Here is a 27,337-nt window from a genome sequence, read left to right as displayed (position 1 = left end):
TCGAGGTTTACTAACCTGAATAAACAGAAACGCATAGAGCCATGGACCGAACCTCTACATCGACCTCAACGGAACAAGGTCGAACTCAACCGAAACAGAAAGCTCAGGCCAAAGGCTGTCGACGACCCGAGATGAAGCAGAAGGGGTCGAGGGACAGTGACGACGCAGCAGCAACAGCTGCTGCTTGCCGGGGCTCCGGTGGTCGTTTGGCGTGAGGAAGGAGCAACTATGGAGGGTCGTTTGGGTAGTGACGACGCAGCAGCAACAACTATGGTCGTCGGATTTTATGGAGGGAGTCCGGACAGGTTTGATGGAGCTATGAGGAGTGGACGTGGGCTGATGGTTTTTGACTGTAGGGTCGAGGGTTATGGAGGCCTGGAGGCGAGGAGGGTGACGATGAAGCTGGTTCGTGAGGGATGGTGGGTTGTTGATGGTGGTCGCGAGACGGAGAGGGAGCTGGGGCGACGACCGGGAAAGCAACAGTCGTTGCTGCTTGACAGATGCTGGACGCAGTGGAGGAAACGGTTAGCGGCAACAATGGTGGGTTTCACGGAGGTGGTGTTTGGTGGTGGGAGTTGGTTGCGACGGGGGGATGGAAGGGTCTATTTGGTGTAGGGTTCCGACTGGGTTTTTGTTTGGTGGTCGTGAGGGCAATGATCGACGGAGGGAGCTCCTAGGTTTTTTCTCTTCTTCTTCTTTTGGAAGAAGATGTACAGTACCCAAAAATTCCCAAAATTCCCGTTTTTTCTTTTTCTTTCCAAAAGTCATGCCCGTGCATTTGTAATGGTTTTGCCCAGAAAAATGAGCCCCACGCGTGGTGGGGTTCGAGACTTGTGTCCCCCACGCGTGGTGGGGTTCCCCATGTGTCCTGGACTCGGTTTATTATGGGCTAGGTCCGAAAATTAGGCCTAAAACCGGGTAGTTTGAACCCGAATATTATTCTTTTGCCCGGACCTGAAAAATAGGAACACGTTGCTTAACTAGTCCTATGTAAGCAAAATAACTACCAAAAATAAGACTAGTATTTAAACAAAACTATATTTTTTTTAAATATTTTTCAAGATTTAAAATAGCTACAAAATATTAATAAAACTATTTTTTGTAATTTTCGTTTTTTTAAATATTAAGATAAAATATGAAGTAATATTTTTTGTATTTTTCAAAGTTAAAATGACTATAAAACATTAATAGAACTATATTTTTTTGTAATTTTCGAAATTATATAAAGTACAAAAATAAAGTGCAATTTTTGTATTTTTTCAAGTTTATGAGAGATACATAAACTAAAATTTATATATATATTTTGTAATTTTTCTTTTTGCAACGAAATAAAGTAAAAATAGTAAAAATAGCTATACTAGACCCAATTTCACATATTCACGCTAAAAATGTAAAAATTCTCGGGGAGGGTCAAAAATCCGGTGTCTACAGTATATAGTGTGAATGAGTCACAACTACTATACCAAAAATTATGGAAGCCACCAAATAATAAATAAGACAATAAAGCAACAATAAAAAGAACACTAGAATTTACGAGGTTCGGCCAATTTTGCCTACTTCCTCGGACACAACCAATATTTTATTCCACTCCAAAAATACAAGTGAAATAATACTAAAGAGAGGAGATACAAATGTTTTAATAAGATAAGAAAGCAAATGAGAGGTGTGTTTCAATCCTAAACATTAGACATCCTTTTATAGGTGAAATTTCCATAAACATTTTGCTCACAACCGATGTGGGACTTTAGCAATCAACAAATCTCCACCTTGCAAAATTTCACATCTTTAATTTTCTCTCAGTAACAAATTTTGGTTGTGTCTTCATCTTCAATGTTCAGTGTTTAACAATGTTGATCAAATCCAAACAATGTTGAAACTTGACCGCAGTCACCACTTTTGTCAGCATATCAGTAGGATTCTCTGTAGTATGAATTTTCTTCACCGTGACTCCACCTTCTTCAATGATTTCTCGTACGAAATGATATCGAACATCAATGTGCTTCGTCCTTGCATGATAAACTTGGTTCTTCGCTAATTGAATATCACTTTGACTATCACAAAAAATTGTGATACTTTTTTGTTCAACACCAAGCTCCTTTTGCAACCCTTGAAGCCAAATTGCCTCCTTCACAGCCTCTGTAATAGCCATGTACTCTGCCTCTGTTGTAGACAAAGCAACTGTTGACGGCAAAGTAGACTTCCAACTAATTGGTGCCTTTGCAAAAGTAAACACATAACCAGTAGTTGATCTTCGTTTGTCAAGATCACCCGCAAAATCTGAGTCACAATATCCAACTACAGACTGATTGCCTTCCTGCTCAAAAACTAACCCAACATCTACAGTATTATGAACATACCGTAGAATCCACTTTACAGCTTGTCAATGCTCCTTTCCTGGATTATGCATATATCTGCTAATAACTCTAACAGTTTGTGAAATGTCAGGTCTCGTGCAGGCCATTGCATACATCAAGCTACCAACAACATTTGCGTATGGTACCTTTGACATATACTCTCGTCCAGCTTCATCTTTTGGCGACATAGTAGTACTTAACTTAAAATGGGGAGCAAGTGGAGTACTAACTCGCTTAGTATTTTCATCTATGCCAAAACATTGTAGTACTCTTTTCAAATATTCTTTCTGAGATAAACAGAGTTTTTTTGAACGTCTATCTCTTATTATCTCCATGCCAAGAATTTTCTTTGCCTCACCCAGATCCTTCATCTCGAACTCCTTCTTCAGTTGAATCTTCAACTTATCAATTTCTTCCGAATTCTTGGAAGTTATCAACATATAGGAGAAGATATACAAAGGAACCATCTTTAAGCTTGCGCAAATACACACAATGATCGTACTTGCTTCTTTTGTACCCTTGCCGCAACATAAACTTATCAAATATTTTGTACCATCGTTTAGAAGATTATTTCAATCCGTACAACGATTTTTCAAGTTTGCACACCATATTTTCCTTTCTAGCAACTTTGAATCCTTCTGGCTGAGTCATGTAGATTTCCTCCTCCAAGTTTCCATGTAAAAATCTATCTGAACTAGTTCCAAATCCAACTGTGCTACCAAAGCCAACATAATTCTAATGGAGGAATATTTTACAATTGGAGAAAATATTTCATTGTAATCAATTCTCTCCTTTTGAGCATATCCTTTGGCCACCAATCTTGCTTTGTAGCGAACATCTTCTTGGTTAGAAAATCCTTCTTTTTTTTGCAAATACCCATTTGCACCCAATTGCTTTCTTTCCCTTCGGGAGATTGGCCAATCTCCATGTATGATTCTGATGAAGGGACTGTATTTCATCATTCATGGAAATCCTCCACTTATCTTCTTCTGAACTTTGGACTGCATCTTTATAAGTGGTAGGAACATCATCAGCTACAATTGAGGTGACACAAGCAACTGTCTCTATGAGACAAACAGGTTTTGTTATTGTCTTTTTTGGCATGTTGGTTGCTATTGATTCAAGTTGTTGTTGAGGTTCCTGAGTTGGAATCTCCCTCTCTACTGGCTTTTCTTCTAGAGGATAATCTTTATTTGTTTCCTCCTCTACTTCTTGTGTAGGAAAAATAAATTTTCCCTCAAACTCCACCTGCTTAGAAGCACCCTCATTTTGTTTGGTATCTTCTGTTACCTTATTTACCATAGCAGATTCATCAAAGGTAACATCCCTGCTGAATATTACTTTCTTTGTCATAGGACACCATAAGCGATATCCTTTGACTCCAGAAGTAATCCCCATAAAAATAGCCTTCTTTGCTCTTGGATCTAATTTTGACTCTGTCACATGATAATATGCGGTTGAGCCAAACACGTGCAAAGAGTCATAATCTACAGCAGGCTTTCCATACCATTTTTCAAATGGTGTCTTGCCATCAATAGCAGCAGATGGTAGACGATTAATGAGGTGACATGCATATGTAATTGCCTCAGCCCAAAATTCTTTGCCCAAGCCAGCATTGGACAACATACACCGTACCTTCTCCAGCAAGGTCCGGTTCATACGTTCTGCCACTCCATTCTGTTGTGGTGTATGTCTAACAGTGAAGTGTCGGACGATGCCATCATTTTCACAAACCTTATTGAAATGATCATTTTTGTATTCACCTCTATTATCTGTGCGAATACACTTGATCCTCCTGCCTGTTTGATTCTCCACCATCGTCTTCCATTTGAGAAAAATTCTCAGCACTTCATCTTTGCTCTTCATTGTATACACCCACACTCTTCGGGAAAAATCATCAACAAAGGTTACAAAATAGTGCTTCCCACCCAATGAAGGTGTTTTGGAAGGACCCAAAACATCAGAGTGTACATAATCCAAAATACCTTTAGTATTATGGATCGCTGTACCAAATTTAACCCTTGTCTGTTTTCCTTTGACACAATGCTCACAAAACTCCAAGTTGTAAGTCTTTACTCCTTTTAACAATCCTTGATCTGATAGAGTTTTCAAGGATTTTCCTCCAGCATGTCCCAAACGCATGTACCATAGCCTGGTTGCTTCTGCCTCTTTGTCGTCACTGGACGTCACTGTCGCTGTCCCAATAACTGTATTACCACGATAGCGCTACATGTTATTGTTCTTCCGATTAGCCTTCATTACCACTAGTGCACCAGAGCATACTCTCATCACTCCATTTTCTGCAATAATTTTGAACCCTTTTGATTCTAGGGCTCCCACATAGATGAGATTCTTCTTCAAATCCGGTACATATTGAACATCTGTTAATGTTCTGATCATTCCATCATGGTTCCTTAATCGTATTGAACCAATGTCATATGAGGTAAGAGGGCTGTTATCCGCTGTGTGGATGACTCCATATTCTCCTTCTCGAAATTCCACGAACCAGTCTCTATTGGGACACATATGATAGTTACAAGCCGAGTCCATCAACCATATGTCTGATGATGTTGATGACTCTGTTGTAACAAATGAGAAGTCTGAATCATCAGAATTAGTTACATTTGAATCCATAATGGCCTTTCCATTGTTATGTTTGGCGTTATTCTTCAACTTCGGACAGTCTTTCTTCCAGTGCCCCTTTTCTCGACAAAAAGCACATTCATCTTTGCTGGGTTTAGATCTTGACTTGGATCTTCCCTTCTTTGTCCTCATTTGATTTTGAAGACGAACCCTCACAACCAGTGCTTCTCCTTCTCCGCCCTTTTGTTTTTCTCCCTTTCTTTGTTCATAGCTGTACAAAGCCGAACAAACTTCTCTGAGAGAAATTTCGTCATTCCCATGGAGTAGAGTAGTTTCAAAGTGCTCGTACTCATCAGGAAGTGACCCCAATAACATCAAGGCCAAGTCACCATCATCAAAAATTGCATCCATAATTTGCAAATCTGTGACCAACTTATTGAAACTGGTGATATGTTCGTTCATTGTGGTACCAGTAACATAGGTGAAGCGAAACAGTCTCTTCTTCATGTACAATTTATTTTGACTGTTTTTCTTCAAAAATTTATCCTTCAGTGCTTTCCATAATTTACTTGCAGAAGTTTCCTTTGTGTATGGATATTTCTGCTCTCTAGCAAGGTAGGATAGAATGATACCGCAAGCAACACGGTTGATAATTCTCCAATCTTCTTCTCCAATAACATCTGGTCTTTTTTCTTCAATGGCAAGATCTAGCTCTTGTTGAAAAAGGACATCTAGAACCTCGCCTTGCCACATCCCAAAATGTCCTGATCCGTCAAAAATTTCTACCGCAAATTTCGCATTTGACACAATTCTTGTCATAAGCGAAGATGCCAACGATGACGTATTATTGACACTTGATGTAGATTCTTCTTGTTTATTGTCTCCCATTTTGACACGAATATTATTTAATAGCTGACGACACAAATCAAGATTATTTTCTTTCTGGTGTGGAAGATCAGACTAAGCTGCAACCACATAGCATACTAAGACAGAACCTTGACACAGTTACCAAGATAAATCTTTTCTGATGTGGAAGATCAAATTATGCTGCAACCACAGAGCATACTTAGACAGTAAGCTGACTCTGATACCAATTGTTGCGGAAGCCAAATGTATATAGTGTGAATGAGTCACAACTACTATATCAAAAATTATGGCAGCCACCAAATAATAAATAAGACAATAAAGCAACAATAAAAAGAACACTAGAATTTGCGAGGTTCGGCCAATTTTGCCTACTTCCTCGGACACAACCAATATTTTATTCCACTCCAAAAATACAAGTGAAATAATACTAAAGAGAGAAGATACAAATGCCTTAAGAAGATAAGAAAGCAAATGAGAGGTGTGTTTCAATCCTAAACATTAGGCCTCCTTTTATAGGTGAAATTTTCATAAACATTTTGCCCACAACCGATGTGAGACTTTGGCAATCAACAGTTATGTGGTGCATATAGCACTTGCAACATTCTGAGTGATCCTTTTTGTCAATGTCTTGATAAATTCAAGCCAAAACATCCAGATGATTGGATCAGGTCTGACTGATCGAGTGGTTGTGTCCGAAAACTCTCACTGAATTGCACGGCAGATGGGTTTCTAAAGTATTCTGGTGTTAAACTGCCTGATACACGATTTTCGTGGTTCAATGAGACAATGACACTAGATGAATGCAGGGCAGTTTGCTTGAGAAACTGTTCGTGTATGGGTTATACTAATCTGGACATACGCAATGGAGGAAGTGGGTGGTTGTTATGGATTGGGGAGCTGGTTGACATCAGACAGCTATCTCAATCAGGGCAGGATATCTACATTAGGGTGTCTGCTTCGGATACAGGTACTGTGCTATTTACTGATTGCCTGAGATACGTTCCGTCGAAAGCATCAAATCTAAGAAACTTGTAGAGACCTTTTTGCTTGCCAAAATGAAACGTCCCTGCCTTTAACTTGGCAAGTTTTGAAAGAACTATACAAGGTTACACCTATAATAGGACAAAACTCTCACTATACAATGCTTGTGGTCAAGAATGATTCACTGAATTCAATTTAATAAGTGTTGTGAAAGATCGTGGGTTAACTAGCACACAATTACACACAAAGCAAATAGAGAAGAAAAATCAACACAAGGATTTAACGAGGTTCGGCTAAACCTAATCCTCATGGCAGAAACAGAGATAGTTTTCCACTATGAATAAGGAGAAAGGCACAATACAATCTATAGAATCCTAACTACAACCCCTATATATAGATCCTAAATAGTCCCAAAGCTATAAGAGAAAGGTTTCCCAATTTGACAAGGACAATAGCTTTTCCTTTCCCAAATCTATTAGAACAATGATTTTTCCTAAACCTATAGAAATTATGGGTTTCCTAAAAATACAAGGAAATAATTCAAGTCACAAATAATAGTAAGGCTTACCAGAAAATAAAGAAAGATGATTGTATATACAAGGATCTAGCTGTAAACATTAAGAAGGTTGTGGTTCTACTTCTCCAAACAGATTACTATCCTTTAGGCTGTCCTAAACACTTTCATGCCCGTTTCATTAGAGATGGACTACTTCAATGCCATCAACAAAGCTCATATAAGGCGAAAAAGATAATCCAATTCCACATTATGGAGAAAAAGTCTTCTTGGACCATCTTGTTTTCCAGGAAATAAATAGAACAAGTATAAAGAAGTGGATAAGAACTTCTACTATTAGTAGAAACAACTATTTAAAATTTTTGAATGGCAATGGAAAAAAAGCTGTCATACTTGCAGTAGCTTTGCCACTATTGGTTGCATCGATTCTGCTAGGTCTAGGTGTAGGCCTGATTCTTTACAAACGAAGGAGAGAGGATCCAGTGATTACAACAAAGGGTAAGCAAATCATACAAAACCTGAAGCGGCTAATTACTGTTATTAATTCTATTTATCACTAATATTTCTTGTGGAGCGTGGTCTGAACAAAGTCTACCTACATGTTCAAATCACAGGGAGATTAGATGGTCACAGCAACAAGAATGATAACAGTAATCAAAGTCACTCTGAAGATTTTGAGCTACCACTTTTTGACTTATTTACATTAACCAAGGCTACAGACAACTTTTCATTTGAGAACAAGATTGGAGAGGGTGGCTTTGGACAAGTTTACAAGGTAGAAACCTCCTCAGACTACAAGTAATGATACTCAAGACTCAAGAGCACATTGAACAAAGCTGTCCAATTTCTTTGCTTTACACAAAATGAAAATTAACTCTTGGAGTCAGTACATACAGCAGTGTAGGATAGTATGATGAGTGGAATGAATTATAAGTAGAGAGCCTTATTTCGAGACCAAAAAATGTTTTAGGAAACAAAGGTATTAAATTCAAAGTAAGAAAGGGGCATAAACTTTGAAGCTTCAATCCAACCATGGGAGAAAATTTTGTCCTTTTTTTGGTGCAAATTAGTGGTATGCTTAACAATTTCTAGCAACATCTCCTCTAAATAGAAATGAACTGTGTAAGTGGATGCGGCCAAAACAAGAACTTGACTGGAATAGTAGGGCAAAAATGACCATTCCCTCCATTGAATTTCTAACAGGACTGCAACTTTTACAGGGTGTGTTAGAAGATGGACAAGAAGTAGCAGTGACGCGGCTTTCAGAAACATCAGAGCAAGGACTTCACGAGTTCAAGAATGAAGTTAACTGCATCGCAAAACTTCAGCATCGAAATCTTGTAAAGCTTCTAGGATGCTGCATTCGAGGAGTAGAGAAGATGTTTCTGTATGAATACTTGCCAAATAAAAGCCTTGATTTATATATATATGGTTAGTCTTTCACATCTAGTGTGCGCCATTTCTTTCAATGCAATCAATTGTTATGAGTGATATAAAACACCTCATACTTAAAAAGTTAAAATGCTAATGTTCAAGAAGGGAGCTTCTAATTTGATTTCAAGTGGAGGTTACTTTCGTGTTTATTGAAAATTATTGTAATAAGTTGAAAACATTTGGCAGGTTTAGAAAGGAGCGCAATACTTGATTGGCCTAAGCGCTTCAACATTATTAAAGGAATTGCTCGAGGATTGATGTATCTTCATCAAGATTCTAGGCTCAGAATCATCCAGAGACTTGAAAGCTAGCAATGTCTTGCTTGATATTGAAATGAACCCAAAGATATCAGATTTTGGGATGGCTAGAAGTTTCGGAGGAAACGAGACAGGAGCCAATACACGCCGTGTTGTTGGAACATAGTAAGATTTAATCTTTGACATGTAGTTTATGAGCACTTGCATATCCTGCATTATATAATCCTGCGGTTTCTTTGTTGCAGTGGTTACATGTCCCCGGAAGCCAAATGTATAGAGTATGAATAAGTCACAACTACTATACCAAAAATTATGACAGCCACCAAATAATAAATAAGACAATAAAGCAACAATAAAGGGAACACCAGAATTTACGAGGTTCGGCTAATTTTGCCTACTCCTCGGACACAACCAAATATTTTATTCCACTCCAAAAATACAAGTGAAATAATACTAAAGAGAGAAGATACAAATGCCTTAAACAGATGAGAAGGCAAATGAGAGGTGTGTTTAAATCCTAAACATTAGGCCTTCTTTTATAGGGGGAAAATCCCCCCAAAATTCAAGAGCCCACCGATGTGGGACAAATTTGCCAAACTTCAACAAATCTCCACCTTGGCAAAATTCCACATCTTCAATTTTCTCTCAATAACAAATTTTGATTGTGTCTTCATCTTTAATCTTCAGTTTTCAACAATGTTGATCAAATCCAAACAATGTTGAAACTTGACCGCAGTCACCACCTTTGTCAGCATATCAGCAGGATTCTCTGTAGTATGAATTTTCTTCACCGTGACTCCACCTTCTTCTATGATTTCTCGTACGAAATGATACCGAACATCATTTTGCTTCGTCCTTGCATGATACACTTGGTTCTTCGCTAATTGAATAGCACTTTGACTATCACAAAAAATTGTGATACTTTTTTGTTCAACACCAAGCTCCTTTAGCAATCCTTGAAGCCAAATTGCCTCTTTCACAGCCTCCGTAATAGCCATGTACTCTGTCTCTGTTGTAGACAAAGCAACTGTTGACTGCAAAGTAGACTTCCAACTAACTGGTGCCTTTGCAAAAGTAAACACATAACCAGTAGTTGATCTTCGTTTGTCCAGATCACCCGCAAAATCTGAGTCACAATATCCAACGACAGACTGATTGTCTTCCTGCTCAAAAACTAACCCGACATCTACAGTATTATGAATATACCGTAGAATCCACTTCACAGCTTGCCAATGCTCCTTCCCTGGATTGTGCATATATCTGCTAATAACTCCAACAGCTTGTGAAATGTCAGGCCTTGTGCAAACCATTGCATACATCAAGCTACCAACAGCATTTGCGTATGGTACCTTTGACATATACTTTCGTTCAGCTTTATCCATTGGCGACATAGTAGTACTTAGCTTAAAATGGGAAGCAAGTGGAGTACTAACTGGCTTAGTCTTGTCATCTATGCCAAAACGTTGAAGTACTCTCTTCAAATATTCCTTTTGAGATAAACAGAGTTTCTTTGAACGTCTATCTCTAATTATCTCCATGCAAAGAATTTTCTTTGCCTCACCCAAATCCTTCATCTCGAACTCCTTCTTCAGTTGAATCTTCAACTTATCAATTTCTTCCAAATTCTTGGAAGCTATCAACATATCATCAACATATAGGAGAAGATATACAAAGGAACCATCTTTAAGCTTGTGCAAATACACACAATGATCGTATTTGCTTCTTCTGTACCCTTGCCGCAACATAAACTCGTCAAATCGCTTGTACCATTGTCTAGAAGATTGTTTCAATCCGTACAACGATTTTTCAAGTTTGCACACCATATTTTCTTTTCCAGCAACTTTGAATCCTTCTGGCTGAGTCATGTAGATTTCCTCCTCCAAGTTTCCATGTAAAAACGCAGTTTTTACATCCATCTGAACTAGTTCCAAATCCAAATGTGCTACCAAAGCCAACATAATTCTAATGGAGGAATGTTTTACAACTGGAGAAAACACTTCATTGTAATCAATTCCCTCCTTTTGAGCATATCCTTTGGCCACCAATCTTGCTTTGTAGCGAACATCTACTTGGTTAGGAAATCCTTCTTTCTTTGCAAATACCCATTTGCACCCAATTACTTTCTTTCCCTTCGGGAGATTAGCCAATCTCCATGTATGATTCTGATGAAGGGATTGTATTTCATCATTCATGGCAATCCTCCACTTATCTTCTTCTGAACTTTGGACAGCATCTTTATAAGTGGTAGGAACATCATCAGCTACAATTGAGGTTGCACAAGCAACCGTCTCTATGAGACGAACAGGTTTCGTTATTGTTCTTTTTTGCCTGCTGGTTGCTATTAATTCAAGTTGTTATTGAGATTCCTGAGTTGGAATCTCCTCTACTGGCTCTCCTTCCAGAGGGTAATCTTCATTTGTTTCCTCCTCTGCTTCTTGTGTAGGAAAAATAAATTTTCCCTCAAACTTCACCTGCTTAGAAGCACCGTCATTTTGTTTGGTATCTTCTGTTACCTTATTTACCATAGCAGATTCATCAAATGTAACATCCCTGCTGAATATTACTTTCTTTGTCATAGGACACCATAAGCGATATCCTTTGACTCCAGAAGTAATTCCCATAAAAATAGCCTTCTTTGCCCTTGGATCCAATTTTGACTCCGTCACATGATAATATGCAGTTGAGCCAAACACGTGCAAAGAGTTATAATCTATAGCAGGTTTTCCATACCATTTTTCAAATGGTGTCTTGCCATCAATAGCAGCAGATGGTAAGCGATTAATGAGGTGGCATGCATATGTAACTGCCTCAGCCCAAAATTCTTTGCCCAAGCCAGCATTGGACAACATACACCGTACCTTCTCCAGCAAGGTCCGGTTCATACGTTCTGTCACTCCATTCTGTTGTGGTGTATGTCTAACAGTGAAGTGTCGGACGATGCCATCATTTTCACAGACCTTATTGAAATGATCACTTTTGTATTCACCTCCATTGTCTGTGCGAATACACTTGATCCTCTTGCCTGTTTGATTCTCCACCATCGTTTTCCATTTGAGAAAAATTCCCAACACTTCATCTTTGCTCTTCATTGTATACACCCATACTCTTCGGGAAAAATCATCAACAAAGGTTACAAAATAGTACTTCCCACCCAATGAAGGTGTTTTGGAAGGACCCCAAACATCAGAGTGTACATAATCCAAAATGCCTTTAGTATTATGGATCGCTGTACCAAATTTAACCCTTGTCTGTTTCCTTTTGACACAATGCTCACAAAACTCCAAGTTGCAAGCCTTTACTGCTTTTAACAATCCTTGATATGATAGAGTTTTCAAGGATTTTCCTCCAGCATGTCCCAAGCGCATGTGCCATAGCTTGGTTGCTTCTGCTTCTTTGTCATCACTGGATGTCACTGTCGTTGTCCCAATAACTGTACTGCCACGATAGCGGTACATATTATTATTCTTACGATTAGCCTTCATTACCACTAGTGCACCGGAGCATACTCTCATCACTCCATTTTCTGCAATGATTTTGAACCCTTTTGATTCTAGGGCTCCCACAGAGATGAGATTCTTCTTCAAATCCGGTACATATCGAACATCTGTCAATGTTCTGATCATTCCATCATGGTTCCTTAATCGTATTGAACCAATGCCATATGAGGTAAGAGGGCTGTTATCCGCTGTGTGGACGACTCCATATTCTCCTTCTTGAAATTCCACGAACCAGTCCCTGTTGGGACACATATGATAGCTACAAGCCGAGTCCATCAACCATATGTCTGATGATGTTGATGACTCTGTTGTAACTAATGAGAAGTCTGAATCATCACAATCAGCTACATTTGAATCCATAATAGCCTTTCCATTGTTATGTTTGGCCTTATTCTTCAACTTCGGACAGTCTTTCTTCCAGTGCCCTTTTTCTCGACAAAAGGCACATTCATCTTTGCTGAGTCTAGATCTTGACTTGGATCTTCCCTTCTTTGTCCTCGTTTGATTTTGAGGACGACCCCTCACAAACAGTGCTTCTCCTTCTCCGCCCTTCTGTTTTTCTCGCTTTCTTTGTTCATAGCTGTACAAAGCCGAACAAACTTCTCTGAGAGAAACTTCGTCATTTCCATGGAGTAGAGTAGTTTCAAGGTGCTCGTACTCATCAGGAAGTGACGCCAACAACATTAAGGCCAAGTCACCATCATCATAAGTTGTATCCATATTTTGCAAATCTGTGACCAACTTATTGAAACTGGTGATATGTTCATTCATCGTGGTACCAGGAACATAGGTGAAGTGAAACAGTCTCTTCTTCATGTACAATTTATTTTGACTGTTTTTCTTCAAAAATTTATCCTCCAGTGCTTTCCATAATTTACTTGCAAAAGTTTCCTTTGTGTATGGATATTTCTGCTCTCTAGCAAGGTAGGATCGAATAGTACCGCAAGCAACACGGTTGATAATTCTCCAATCTTCTTCTCCAATAACATCTGGTTTCTTTTCTTCAATGGCCAGATCTAGCCCTTGTTGAAAAAGGACATCTAGAACCTCGCCTTGCCACATCCCAAAATGTCCGGACCCGTCAAATATTTCGACCGCAAATTTTGCATTTGACACAATTCTTGTCATAAGCGAAGATGCCAATGATGACGTGTTGTTGACACTTGATGTATATTCTTCTTGTTTATTGTCTCCCATATTTGACACAAATATTATTTTATAGCTGACGACACAAATCAAGATTATTTCCTTTCTGATGTAGAAGATCAGACTAAGCTGCAACTACAGAGCATACTCAGACAGAACCTTGACTCAGTTACCAAGATAAATCTTTTCTGATGTGGAAGATCAGACTATGCTGCAACCACAGAGCATACTTAGACAGTACCTTGGCTCTGATACCAATTGTTGCGGAAGCCAAATGTATAGAGTGTGAATAAGTCACAACTACTATACCAAAAATTATGACAGCCACCAAATAATAAATAAGACAATAAAGCAACAATAAAGGGAACACCAGAATTTACGAGGTTCGGCTAATTTTGCCTACTCCTCGGACACAACCAAATATTTTATTCCACTCCAAAAATACAAGTGAAATAATACTAAAGAGAGAAGATACAAATGCCTTAAACAGATGAGAAGACAAATGAGATGTGTGTTTAAATCCTAAACATTAGGCCTTCTTTTATAGGGGGAAAATCCCCCCAAAATTCAAGAGCCCACCGATGTGGGACAAATTTGCCAAACTTCAACACCCAGGATATGCAGTCGACGGGATATTTTCAGTGATATCAGATGTCTTTAGCTTTGGAGTATTAGTACTAGAGATTGTGAATGGAAAGAAGAATAGACGATTTGTTCATCCAGACCACCACCTAAACCTTCTTGGACATGTAAGTCCTAAGTGTAACTCCTAAGTAAAAAAGACTTAGTTAATGCATTTAAGTTTAATGTGATCATGGTAAATTACAGGTAAATCTCTACTATAAGCTAATCGTTAACCTGTTAAAAATGGAGAACTAAACAACTATTACAGGTTAAACTATGTTGAGCGTGTAAACATTGTTAGTTTATATAACTTAAATCCTTTGACAGTAGAAGGATCATTATATGCAGGCATGGATACTTGATAAAGAAGGAAGGCAATTGGAGCAGAATCCAGAGGACAGGCCAAATATGTCTACTGTGATTATGATGCTGAGCAATGAAGGCATTTTGCCCCCACCTAGACATCCTGGCTTCTTCACTGAAAGGAATGTTAAAGATGTTGAATTTTCTTGGAGTACACAAACACCAAGTTCTATAAACGAAGTTACCATCACATTGTTGTATGCTTGATAAGAAGCATGTCCATTGTAGTTTCCATGTTTCTTCATTTCTCAGAATTGTATTAAAATGCTCCCCTTCTTTTCTTTATTAGGTATAGTTAGAAGAAAATTTTGTAGTAATTCTATTGTAATATGTCTACATTTTAAGTTAGGCTTTGAGTTCCATTTCCTACTCCTATTCAATTTCACAGAGAAGTTAGATTCAGCTAGCAACAGCTTACTCTTTGCATTAGTTATATAAATCTCTCTCAAATTTTCTTAATTGTGCATATATGTGTAGAAATCCCTTACCACCACATCCACAAGGTAAACCTGCAGCACTATGATCGGCATTTGTGTCACCAAATGCTTTAGCTTGGTCATGGGGGGAATCACATTTTATAAGAACTTGTCTCTGCAAGTTCATCATCTTCGTCCTTTGCAAGAAGCCTCACTTGTCTGTCAATTTCACCTGATTGCAAGACAAAGAAAATATGAAGAGATCAGAAGCAACAAATAAAAGGAAAGAAGACACCGAACAACCAAATTCGAAACTTGCAACTTAATTGTGTAGATACTGGAACTGGAAACAAACTATATCAAGGAGAAGGAAAAGAAAGTGGAACAGTGGCATAAAAAAGAAAGAAGTTCCACAGTTAGAATGAATCTAAGTATCAACTTCACGAACTAACAATATAATTGATTCGCAATAACCACCGGTTGTGGTTTCATGCGGAACCCTCAATTCATCAAACTGTGTGTGTCCATTGTATGGTAAACACATCAATCCACAAACTACCAATTACAACCCATTCATAATATATTCGTCCAAATCCAATTAATGTAGAGTTCTATGAATTTTCTTAATTTCCTTAACCCTAGTTTCCAACTCTTAATCCCATCTCAACTCATCAAAGCAATTTATCTAGTTTACCCATAGTATATAAAAGTCAATTATATAAGCCTTGAGTCTAGAGAATTGTCTTTTCAAGTGTGTCCCTACTAAACAAGGTTCAACTTCCAATTCGCTAAATCTGTATGAGTCAAAATTGAAGAGCTAAACATTTCAAAACCAAACATTGCAGAATATTATTTAAGACTCACATTATTTGCCAGTAGAGGTAGCTTGTTGTAACGTTTATTTGCTGCCCAACAAAGTTGTATTAGTAAAAATTAGACTCGCCATGTGGGTCTATTAAATGGCGATATGTGTCAGTAAAGTTGAAGAAAAGTGAAGAATAACATGTAAAGATGATATGTGAAACACCCCGGGACAAACATACTCGTACTGTGCCTGTTAGTCTCGGAACTGATCATCATAAAATAGCCCAGATCAGGTGCGGGAGAATATCTCATAATTACAAATGAGCAAGGAATCAATTAATCCCGGATTATATGGGATTTACCATCATTACACCATCAGTTACATATCAATTATTAAAATGCAATAAATGATTGTAACGGTCAGAACAAGGCAATCAACAGGCACGGGATTGACTCATCAGTTACGGAATTAACTCATCAGTTACGGAATTCCAGCATTTATACAACTGTTACAAGTCTTCCAAAAGTAATGGATGGATTGAGTAAATGCTCATAATGGATCCATAATTCAAGGAGACTAGTTACTTAAATTTATAAATAGACATACTTTTATCATCATGGGAATCTAATTTTCTTCTCTACAATTCTATACATTGTAATTTATAGCATATTGCTCTCAAGTTAGCCATAGTTCGGCCCTTCAAGCTCTGTTCAGCTCATTATCCTATCAATGATCATTCAATAAGAATTCTTTCTTCTCTGCTTTATTTTTATTATATTATCTGTCATTGAATTTATTTCTCACTTCTCTATCACGTTATATTAACGAAATTTTATATCTTTCAGATTGAATCGGTTGCTTATTGCCCGTCGTATAAAATTATTGCTTTAACCTTGAAAACTATTTTTGGGTTAAACAAAAGTATTTTAAATTTGTTCCCAAAAACTGGTGGGTTGCTCCAATATTAGTTGTTGTTGCTGCTTCTCTTTCAAGTCCCCTCGCAATTCACAAGTATCTCAAACAGCTTGGTATTTTTTGGCATAATTACTCAAATGCCCTTATTTATTACACGGTGTTACACAACTTGATTAGTGTGTGAGACCATTCTCCTACTAATCTCACATAGCTTTCTAATAAATTAGTTTTAGAATACGTGCATTGCTCGTCAACCTCTACTCAAAAAATACAAGATTTCTAAAAAATCACATAATATTATTTTAAAACTTGTATTTGAGTAATATAATAAAAGTTAACCAAAAAACTATAATAATATGAAGCTGATGATTGTTAATTTTATTTAACTAAATCAATAAAGGAAAAAATCTTTGTCAGGTAGAAGTCGTCAAAATCCTATATTTTATTTATGCCACAAATTACTTATTAATTGCAATTATGATTTATCCGACATGAAAAGCATTTGTGAAGAGTAAGAAAATCTATCAACATTTCGTATTAGAATTTCGTGATTTCATTAAAAAAAGTTGCGTATGTGCGTGTGTGTATATATACACACACTTAGTAGTCAAATTTTATGTAGTTTCAAGCTCCTAAATATTAGGAAAATAGGTAAATAACGATTTTGTTTAATATGAGTTCTATCTTAAAATGGCATAAAGGCGAATAACATTTTGTTAGAGAGTTTCGTGCTTTTAATATAATATTAGATTTAGTGTACGTGCGTTGCACGTATTTTTTGCGTCTATCAATAAATAAGTATATAAAATTTAGAGTAAAAATATTATGTGTAATAGCAATTGACGTCGAGATAGTGCAACATTCATTTAATTAGAAAATAGGTGTTATTGACAAAGTAGTTGAATGCAGAGTTATTAGATATCCTCTTAACTTGCAAATATTAAGAATTTAGGTAGGTTAATTATATAATTTTTATATTTACATATATTTTATTGTGCAAAGATAATTATGATATGTTATATTTTATATCTAATCTAATATCTCTTTATAGACCGCGTTCTTGGTGTAAAAAAAATTATTCCAAGTATTAAGTGGTATATATATCATATAGTATGTATGATTATCCTTGGTAAAATATTTTTTAAAATTATATGCATTTTTGGATTTAGTTAAGCTTATTCGAATGTGTGAATAAAATATGATAAAATTTTCTTCTCTTATTAATTACTTAGTACTTTTATCTCCCTCTTCAAGTGTTATTTTTCCTCCTCTACGTGTGTTTATTTTTATACTTCTAATGATTTAACTTTTCAACGTCAATTCACTTTTTCTAAAATAACTTTCTTATCTCTTTTGATTGATTTATAAATGGGAAAGTAAATCTTTTTTAATTTTTCTCATTAGTACATGAATTGTTTCTCGTTAGTACATGAATTTCATGAAAAAATTAAGGTCTCTTATTATATAGATTGGATTTAGACCATCAATTTTATTGCGCGCATACGATTAGCTATGAAATTTTATTTATTTAATTTTGTATTTTATTTTTCTATTCTTCAATCTTAGTGATTACTTTTCTTACAATTCAAGTCAGTCAAACAAATTGACATTTAATGTTCTTTAATAATCCATCATATTACTCAGAAGCTTTGATCCATCAAAGAACAAAAGTTTATATTTCAAGACATGTTTAATGATGATCCATCAAAGAACAAAAGTTTATATTTCAAGACATGTTTAATGAATATTATTTCCTTTTCTTTTTTTTCACCTGCTAGGCTCCTTAAATTTTCAAATTTTAATGAAATTTAATGGCTTAAAATTGAAGATATCCATCAGACATGCATCGTCATATATTCAAGTCTTTTCAAGTGAATTATTTGATTATTTACTCGCAAAATGTGGTCACTGATACATAATACATATAAAAAGTGACAATCAGACCATACCCCCATGGGTGGCCAAGTTGATTGAGAAGAAAATCCTCAAATAGGAGGTTGTAGGTTCAAACCCCCTGCATGCTTCTCGGTGGAGCGATTCCCTAGTTTACAAAAAAAAAATGTTCTATATCTCTAAAATAATGTTCACGCTATCAAAGATTACAAAATGTGATTTAAAATCATAGATGAGTTAATATACGTCTAAAATAAAGTTTATTATGAAAGAATATAACATATATTACACTAATATTAAGAAAGTTGTCACATTTGGTTTTATTTGCTGAAATAATTCTTTCCAAATTTATTTTATACTCGAGGGAGTAATATATCTCTTCGAAAAAATTATTAAAGTGTTTATTATCTAATTTTATTTACCTGTAGGTTATAGAGTATTTGACTTTGTATCCAACGTATCTATGTCCGTATCCAACATATCTATCTGCGCATGGTCATCACCAAGAGGAGTTTTGAATTGTCTACCACACAAATAAGAATTATTAATACGAAAAAGTGATTTCAAATAAGGAACACAAATCAAAGAAGAAAAAGATTATATAAACTAAACTTTAATCGTTTTTAAAGTCCTAAATATTAGGACTTTCAGCATAATTCAAATAATTAAGAAAAATTTAATAATTAAAGTTTTAGTTGATTTTAAATCCCTAAATATTAAAAAATAGTTAAATTATAACTTTTTCCAATGAAATCTATTTATTTTTATCCTTTAAAATATCTTTCACATTAGATAAAATAATTATTAAATTATTTCTCTAAAAATTAAAAATTTAAAATCAACTAAAATTTTGCATATTAAATCCTTCTGTATTTGAACTTCTATGCAATAAGTCATAAATATAGGGCTCACCCATTCTATAAGCATGAAAAAACCGAAACAAAATATTTCCTTTTATGAGAAAAAGAAAACTTAAGGCTCAACAAGATGCAATTTTCTTCGTTGATCAATAAAAAAGAAAGATGTCATCCTTTGTGTCCTAATTTTAATAAAAACATATTCTAACTTATAGACAAAATCTGTTCTTAATGAATATTCATCATTTTTTAATTATTTCAACAAATGATAACTTTTATATTTTTATATATTTAATTATTTAGCAAATACTATTTCAGATCAAATAGATATCAGTACTGTCCATTCAATTACAAAAAAAACATTAACAAAAGAGGAAGAAACTTAAAAACCAGGAAGAAAAATAAAAACTTGACTACTCATGTAGGTTTAATCAACAAAATTTGTGCAACACACAACAGAAAGACGTACATTGGCAAATACTATTTCAAATCAAATAGATATTAGTACCGCTCAATCAGTTACAAAAAATGTCACGACCCGAATTTTTCACCATCGGGAGTCGTGATGGCATCTACTCATGAAAGCTAGACAAGCCGAGTATTATAGATTCATTAACCTTTTTACTTAGCCTTTTTAACAGTTCATATAACGGATGATCAACAACGTCAATATTATAATAAACAGAAATGCGGAAGACGAAAACTAATAGTTTAACCATATATTAGTGCAGAATCCAACATACAACTCTACCCAGAATTTGGTGTCACAATGTCACGGATTATCTACGAATACTACAAACAGTGGTCTGAAAGATAAATACAAAGTTATCTCTGAAATATATAAAAGAAATAGAATGGAAAGATAGAAGGAGACACCAAGGCATGCAGACGCCTGCAGGACTACCTCGGGTCTCCCCCACTGGACTGAAGGCAGCAACCTCATTGTGGTCCAAAAGTTGTAGCACCGGGATCTGCACATAGTACAGAGTGTAATATCAGCACAACCGATCCCATATGCTGGTAAGTGCCTAGCCTAACCTCGGTGAAGTAGTGACGAGGCTAGAACAAGACTACCAAATAAATCTATGTAGTTAAATCATATACAACGGAAAAAATGACATAAACTAGCAGTTAAAGATGGGACGAGAAAACATGTTGCGGTGAATATCATGTACAAACAAAATTTCAGTAAAGAAGTGAAAGGAACACGAAAATCAACTGTAAGCAAGAATGAGAAAATCAATAACAAGAGCACGACATGACCCTTCGTGCTTTTACTCTCGTCATCACCATAAGAATTAATATAATCGGCACGACATCACCCTTCGTACTTTTACCTCACATAGTCATGGCACGGGATTATCCTTCGTGCATTATCACTCATATCATACCACGGAATTATACATCGTGCGGCAGGGCATCACCCTTCATGCTTTTACCTCACAATATCGGCACGGCATCACCCTTCATGCATTAACACTCTCTTACAAATATCATGCACGACATCAACCTTAGTGTTTTTACACTCTTCCTTACCCAAGAAACAATCACAAGGCAATACGGGCAAGGGAATCAATAAAATTACAATAGGATCCCAGCAAGGGAACAATAGCTAACAACAATATCCTGGCAAGAGAAGCAATATCATGAGTAATAACATCCTGGCAAGGGAGATAATATCAAAAGCAATAACATCCCGGCAAGGGAGACAATATCACAACCTCTTCTCTTTTCCACAACTACTTCACAACTCAATTCTCAACTTGAGCCAACACTCTACAATGTTTAATTACCAATAATACTTTCACAAGCCTTGTTCAAAAATAGAAATCATCATATAAAGCATAAACAATACCAAACGGGGTCACATCAATCATAGTATAAGACTCACGAGCATGCTTGACACCGACGTGTAGATACTCGTCACCAAACTTATACGACGTACTAAACAATTAACACATAGCAAATAAGACACAACTTCTAATCCCTCAAGCTAAGGTTAGACCAAACACTTACCTCAATGCCACGAATACAATTCAAGCCTCAACTACTGCTTTACCCCTCGATTCCACTTTCAATTCGCTTGTATCTAGCCACAATTTACTTAATAATATTAATAAATGCTAAATGAATCAATTCTAATGCATGAAAATAGGTTTTCTAAAGATTTCCCCAAAAAGTCAAAAATCGACCCCGGACCCACATGGTCAAAACCCGAGGTTCGAACCAAAACCCGATTACTCATTCACCCCCGAACTCAAATATATAATTTGTTTTGAAATCGGACCTCAAATCGAGGTCCAAATCCCCAAAATTTAAAAATCCTAAGTTATACCAAAACACCCAATTTCCCCATGAAACCCTTGATTTTGAATTGAAATCATGTGAAAAGATGTTATAGATTGAAGAAATGAGTTAGAAATGACTTACAATTGATTTGGAGAATAACTTTTCTTGGGAAAATCGCCGAAGAGAGTTTAGGGTTTGAGCGAGTTTGAAAAATGAAGAATATTCGTCTAAGTTTGATTTTACATAGGTGCACATATCGCATTTCCGATGTCATGTTTGCAAATGCGAACTCGCAATTGCTGCCAAGGCTTCGCAATTGCGAAGGAAGGCCTGCCTTGTTAACTTCGCAAATGCGAACAACCGTTCGCAATTACGAACACTGTTGGAGTCGCTTTTGCGATTGGAATTTCGCAAATGCGAAGGTCACCCCCTGCCCAGTCATTGCAAATGTGATGGTTAGTCGCAATTGCGAAGCCTGCAGACCTGCAATATACCGGCAGTTTTCCTAAGTCCAATTTCATTCCGTGGCCTATCCAAAACTCACCCGAGCCCTCGGGGCTCCAAATCAAACATGCACACAAGTCTAAAAATATCATACGGACTTGATCATGCGATCAATCATCAAAATGACATCAATAACTATGAATTAAACATCAAATTCATGAAATCACTCAAGAACATCATATTTCCATTTTCTCAAATAAAGGTCCGATTTATACTAAACGAACTCCGATTCTTACTTAACTTCACAGATTCAACAAAATTATTATATAAGACCCGTACCGGGCTTCAGAACTAAAATACGGGCCCGATACCATCAGTTTCAAACTTCTTTTCTTTTCCAAAAACTCTTATAATTTCAGTTAAATAATTTCTTTCAAAAAATTATTTCTCGGGCTTGACACCTCGGAATTCGATTTCGGGCATATGCCCAAGTCCTATATTTTATTACGTACCCTATGAGACTGTTAGATCACGGGTCTGGGTCTGTTTACCAAGAATGTTGACCAAAGTCAACTTTAATCAATTTTAAAAGCCATTTTCCTTATTTTTCTTAGATTTCACATAAAAGCTTTCTAAAAATGCGCCCGGACTGCGCACACAAATCGTGGTGAGACGAAAAGAGTTTTTAAGGCCTCGGAACACAGAATGTACTTTCAAAACGAGTGATGACCATTTGGGTCATCACATTCTCCACCTCTAAAACAATCGTTCGTCCTCGAATGGACATAAAAAAAGTACCTGGGTCGGAGAAAAGATGGTGATATCAGCTCCGCATATTGGACTCGGACTCCTAGGTAGCTGCCTCTACAGGTTAACCTCTCCACTAAACACAAACAGAAGGGAAACTCTTCGATCTCAACTGACGAACCTACCGGTCTAGAATAGCTATCGGCTCCTCCTCATAGGACAAGTCCTTGTCCAACTGGACAGTGTTGAAGTCTAACACATGGGATGGATTGTTGTGATACTTCCAAAGTATGGATACATGAAACACTGGATGCACGGCTGATAAACTCGATGGCAACGCAAGTCTGTAAGCCACCTCTCCCACTCGATCAAGAACCCCAAAAGGACCAATGAATTTAGGGCTTAGCTTGACCTTCTGTCCAAATCTCATCACGCCCTTTATAGGCGACACTCGAAGCAACACCCGCTCGCCGACCATGAATGCCATATCATGAACCTTACGGTCGGCATAAATCTTTTGCCTGGACTGAACTGTATGAAGCCTAACCTAAATGATCTTGAACTTGTCCAAGGCATCCTGTACTATATCCGTACCCAACAACCGAGCCTCTCCCGGCTCAAACTACCCAACCGGTGACTGACACCTCCTACCATATAAAGCCTCATAAGGAGCCATCTGGATGCTTGACTAGTAGTTGTTGTTGTAGGCAAACTCCGCTAAAGGCAAGAATTGATCCCACGAGCCTCCAAAGTCAATGACACAAGCTCAGAGAATATCCTCCAAAATATGAATAGTACGCTCGGACTTCCCGTCTGTCTGAGGATAAAATGTTATGCTCAACTCGACCCGTGTGCCTAACTCACGCTGAACTACCCTCCAGAAATGTGAGGTAAACTATGTACCTCGGTCAGAAATGATAGACACGGGAACACCATGAAGACGAACAATCTCCCGGATATAGATCTCTGCCTCAGAAGTATAGGAAACAGCCACAAGAATGAAATGCGTTGACTTAGTCAGCCTATCAACAATAATCCATACCGCATTGAACTTCCTCTAAGTCTGTGGGAGTCCAACAACGAAGTCCATAGTGATATGCTCCTACTTCCACTCAGGAATCTCAATCTTCGGGAATAAACCACCAGGTCTCTGATTACCTATTGACAATTCAAACACCGAACCACATATGCAACAATATCCTTCTTCATCCTCATCCACCAATAATGATGCCGCAAGTCCTGATACATCTTAGTGGCGCCCGGATGAATGGAGTACTGGGAGCTATGGGCCTCCTCTAGAATCAACTCTCGAAGTCCATCCATATTAGGTACACATACGATCCTGCATCCTCAAAACTCCGTCATCTCCAATTGTAACCTACTTGGCACCCCCATGCCACACTATGTCTCTAAGGACAAGCAAATGAGGATCATCATGCTGCCGATCTTGAATACGCTCAAATAATGAAGAACGAGTGACTGTACAAGCTAATACATGACTGGGCTCAGAAATATCCAACCTCACGAACTGATTGGCTAAAGCCTGAACATCCAAAGCAAGCGGTCTCTCACCGATCGGAATATATGCAAGACTGCCCATACTCACTGACTTTCTACTCAAAGCATCGTCCACTACATTGGCCTTTCCCGGATGGTATAAGATGGTGATATCATAGTATTTCAATAGCTCCAACCACCTTCTCTGCCTCAAATTTGGCTCCTTCTGCTTGAACAAATACTGTAGACTCTTGTGATCCGTGAATACCTCACATAACACGCCATACAAATAGTGCCTCCAAATCTTCAGCGCGTGAACAATGGCTGCTAACTCCAAATCATGAACTGGATAATTCTTCTCATGAATCTTCAACTGTCGCGAAGCATACGCAATGACCTTGCCATCCTGCATCAACACCGCACCAAGTCCAATACAAGATGCATCACAAGAAACTATATATGGCCCTGAACCTATAGGCAATACTAATACCGGCGTCGCAGTCAAAGCTATTTTGAGCTTCTGAAAGCTCGCCTCACACTCATCCGACCACCCAAACTGGGTACCCTACTGGGTCAACCTGGTCATCGGGGCTGCAATAGATGAAAACCCCTCCACAAACCGACGGTAATAGCCCATCAAACCCAATAAACTCCGGATCTCTATAGTTGACGCGGGTCTAGGCCAGTTCTTGACTGCCTCTATCTTCTTCGGATCCACCTGAATACCCTCTGCTGAAACAACGTGACCCAAGAATGCAACTAAACTCAACCAGAACTCATACTTTGAAAACATAGCATACAACTAACTATCTCTCAAAGCCTGAAGAACCACTCTCAGATGCTGCTCATGCTCCTCTCGGCTACGGGAATAGATCAAAATATCATCAATGAAGACTATCACGAATAAATCCAAGTAAGGCTTGAACACTCGGTTCATCAAATCCATGAAAGCTACTAGGGCATTGGTCAATCCGAATGACATTACCAAGAACTCATAATGCCGATACCGAGTGTGGAAATCTGTCTTAGGGACATTGGATGCCCTAATCCTCAACTGATGGTAGCCAGTTCTCAAGGAAATCTTCGAAAATACTTTGGCACCCTGAAGCTAATCAAACAAATTATGAATCCTCGGCAATGGGTAATTATTCTTGATTGTAACCTTGTTCAACTGCCGATAATCTATACACATCCTCATCGATCCGTCCTTCTTCTTAACAAACAACACCGGCGCACCCCAAGGCGAGCCACTAGGTCTAATAAAGCTTTTATCAAGCAACTCTTGCAACTGCTCCTTCAATTCTTTCAGCTCAGGTGGGGACATACGATATGGCAGGATAGAAATGGGCTGAGTGCTCGGAGCCAAATCAATGCAAAAGTCGATATCCCTGTCGGGTGGCACATCCGGCAGGTCTGAAGGAAATACCTTAGGAAACTCGCGAACAATAGGCACAGAATCCATAGAAGGAACCTCAGCACTAGAATCACGAACATACGCCAAATAGGCCAAACATCCCTTATCAACCATACGTCGGGCCTTCATATATGAGATAACCCTACAGGTAGAATGGCCAAGAGTCCCTCTCCACTCTAAACGAGGTAAACCCGGCAAGGCTAAGGTCACAGTCTTGGCATGATAGTCCAAGATAGCGTGGTAAGGTGATAACTAGTCCATCCCCAATATGACATCAAAATCAACCATGTCCAAAAGTAACAAATCTACTCGAGTCTCAAGACCCCCAATCACAACTATACATGAACGATGGACACGATCTACCACAATAAAATCACCCACCGGTGTAGACACATATACAGGAGCACTTGTCATCACTAGGCATGACCAGATACGGTGCAAAATAAGATGACACATAGGAGTATGTAGATCCTGGATCAAATAGAACTGAAGCATCTTTACTACAAACCAGAATAGTACCTGTGATAACTACATTGGAAGCCTCAACCTCAAGCCTGGCTGAAAGAGCATAACATCGGGGTTGGTCCCCGCCGCTCTAAACTACATCTCTGGGATGGACTCCTACTGGCTGGACTCAACCTCTAATGGCCTGACCTCTACCTCTAATACCTCTACCTCCACCTCTAGCATATCTACCTCCACCTCTAGCTAGCTGAGCGAGCGGTGGAATACTCGGTGCCTGAACCATGGCACGAAAACCCTGATGCTAAGAGCTGCTCAGTGCTCGAGAGCAAAATCTAGTATATGCCTCGTGTTACCACAAGTATAACAAGCCCCCGACTGCTGAGACTGCTGACCTTGACAACCTAAATAACCACTCTGAAAACTCTGGAGCAGAGGTGCACTAATAGGAGATGGCAGTCTACTATAGGGCAGTTGATCAAAATACTGCATCTGAGAACCACAACCACCTGGAGCACCATGAGAAGCCTGAAGTGCTGAGTGAAACAACCTAGAAGAATGGCCCCTACCAAAAGAATCTCTACCTCCAGGTGAGGCACCACTAAACCTGCCCGAATGACGAGGCCTCTTGTCAGACCCCTGACCACTCCCTTGTGATAGAACCATCTCAACTCTCCTAGCCATATTGGCCGCATCCTGAAAAGAAATCTCGCTCCCCGTCTCCTTAGCCATCTGCAATCGAATAGGCTGAACGAGTCCCTCAATGAACCTCCTCACTCTCTCTCTCTCTCTCTCTCAATGGGAAGTATAAGAAGAGCATGACGGGCCAAGTCAATAAATTTGATCTCATACTGAGTAACAGTCATAAAACCCTACTGGAGACGCTCAAACTGCCTCTGATAGTTCTCCCTCTGAGTGATAGGAAGAAACTTTTCTAGAAATAGCTGAGAGAACTGATCCCAAGACAAAGCCGGTGAC

General features: G+C 37.9%; 1 protein-coding gene across 1 annotated transcript; it reads left to right on the top strand.

Moving 5' to 3' along the window:
* The first annotated feature begins 228 nt into the window (after nucleotides 1-228).
* Nucleotides 229-15,012, top strand: LOC107797607 (G-type lectin S-receptor-like serine/threonine-protein kinase At4g27290). The gene is made up of 7 exons (XM_075223870.1): nucleotides 229-574; nucleotides 6,526-6,771; nucleotides 7,525-7,797; nucleotides 7,914-8,074; nucleotides 8,520-8,730; nucleotides 8,920-9,155; nucleotides 14,606-15,012. Exons 1-6 carry the CDS (start codon nucleotides 229-231, stop codon nucleotides 9,042-9,044), a joined length of 1,362 nt encoding a protein of 453 aa, XP_075079971.1. The 3' UTR covers nucleotides 9,045-9,155; nucleotides 14,606-15,012.
* Nucleotides 15,013-27,337: the final 12,325 nt, after the last annotated feature.

This window comes from Nicotiana tabacum, chromosome 10, assembly GCF_000715075.1.
Source record: "Nicotiana tabacum cultivar K326 chromosome 10, ASM71507v2, whole genome shotgun sequence".
NCBI lineage: Eukaryota > Viridiplantae > Streptophyta > Magnoliopsida > Solanales > Solanaceae > Nicotiana > Nicotiana tabacum.
The sequence above is the reverse complement of the archived record's forward strand: the minus strand, read 5'-3'. Positions and strand labels throughout refer to the sequence as shown.

Coding starts and splice junctions, on each gene's coding strand:
- LOC107797607 (XM_075223870.1), top strand. CDS start 229: ATGGAGGGTCGTTTGGGTAGTGACGACGCAGCAGCAACAACTATGGTC. Junction 575..6,525: donor GGTGGTGTTTGGTGGTGGGA/GTTGGTTGCGAC, acceptor ATTGCACGGCAG/ATGGGTTTCTAAAGTATTCT. Junction 6,772..7,524: donor GGTGTCTGCTTCGGATACAG/GTACTGTGCTAT, acceptor AGCTCATATAAG/GCGAAAAAGATAATCCAATT.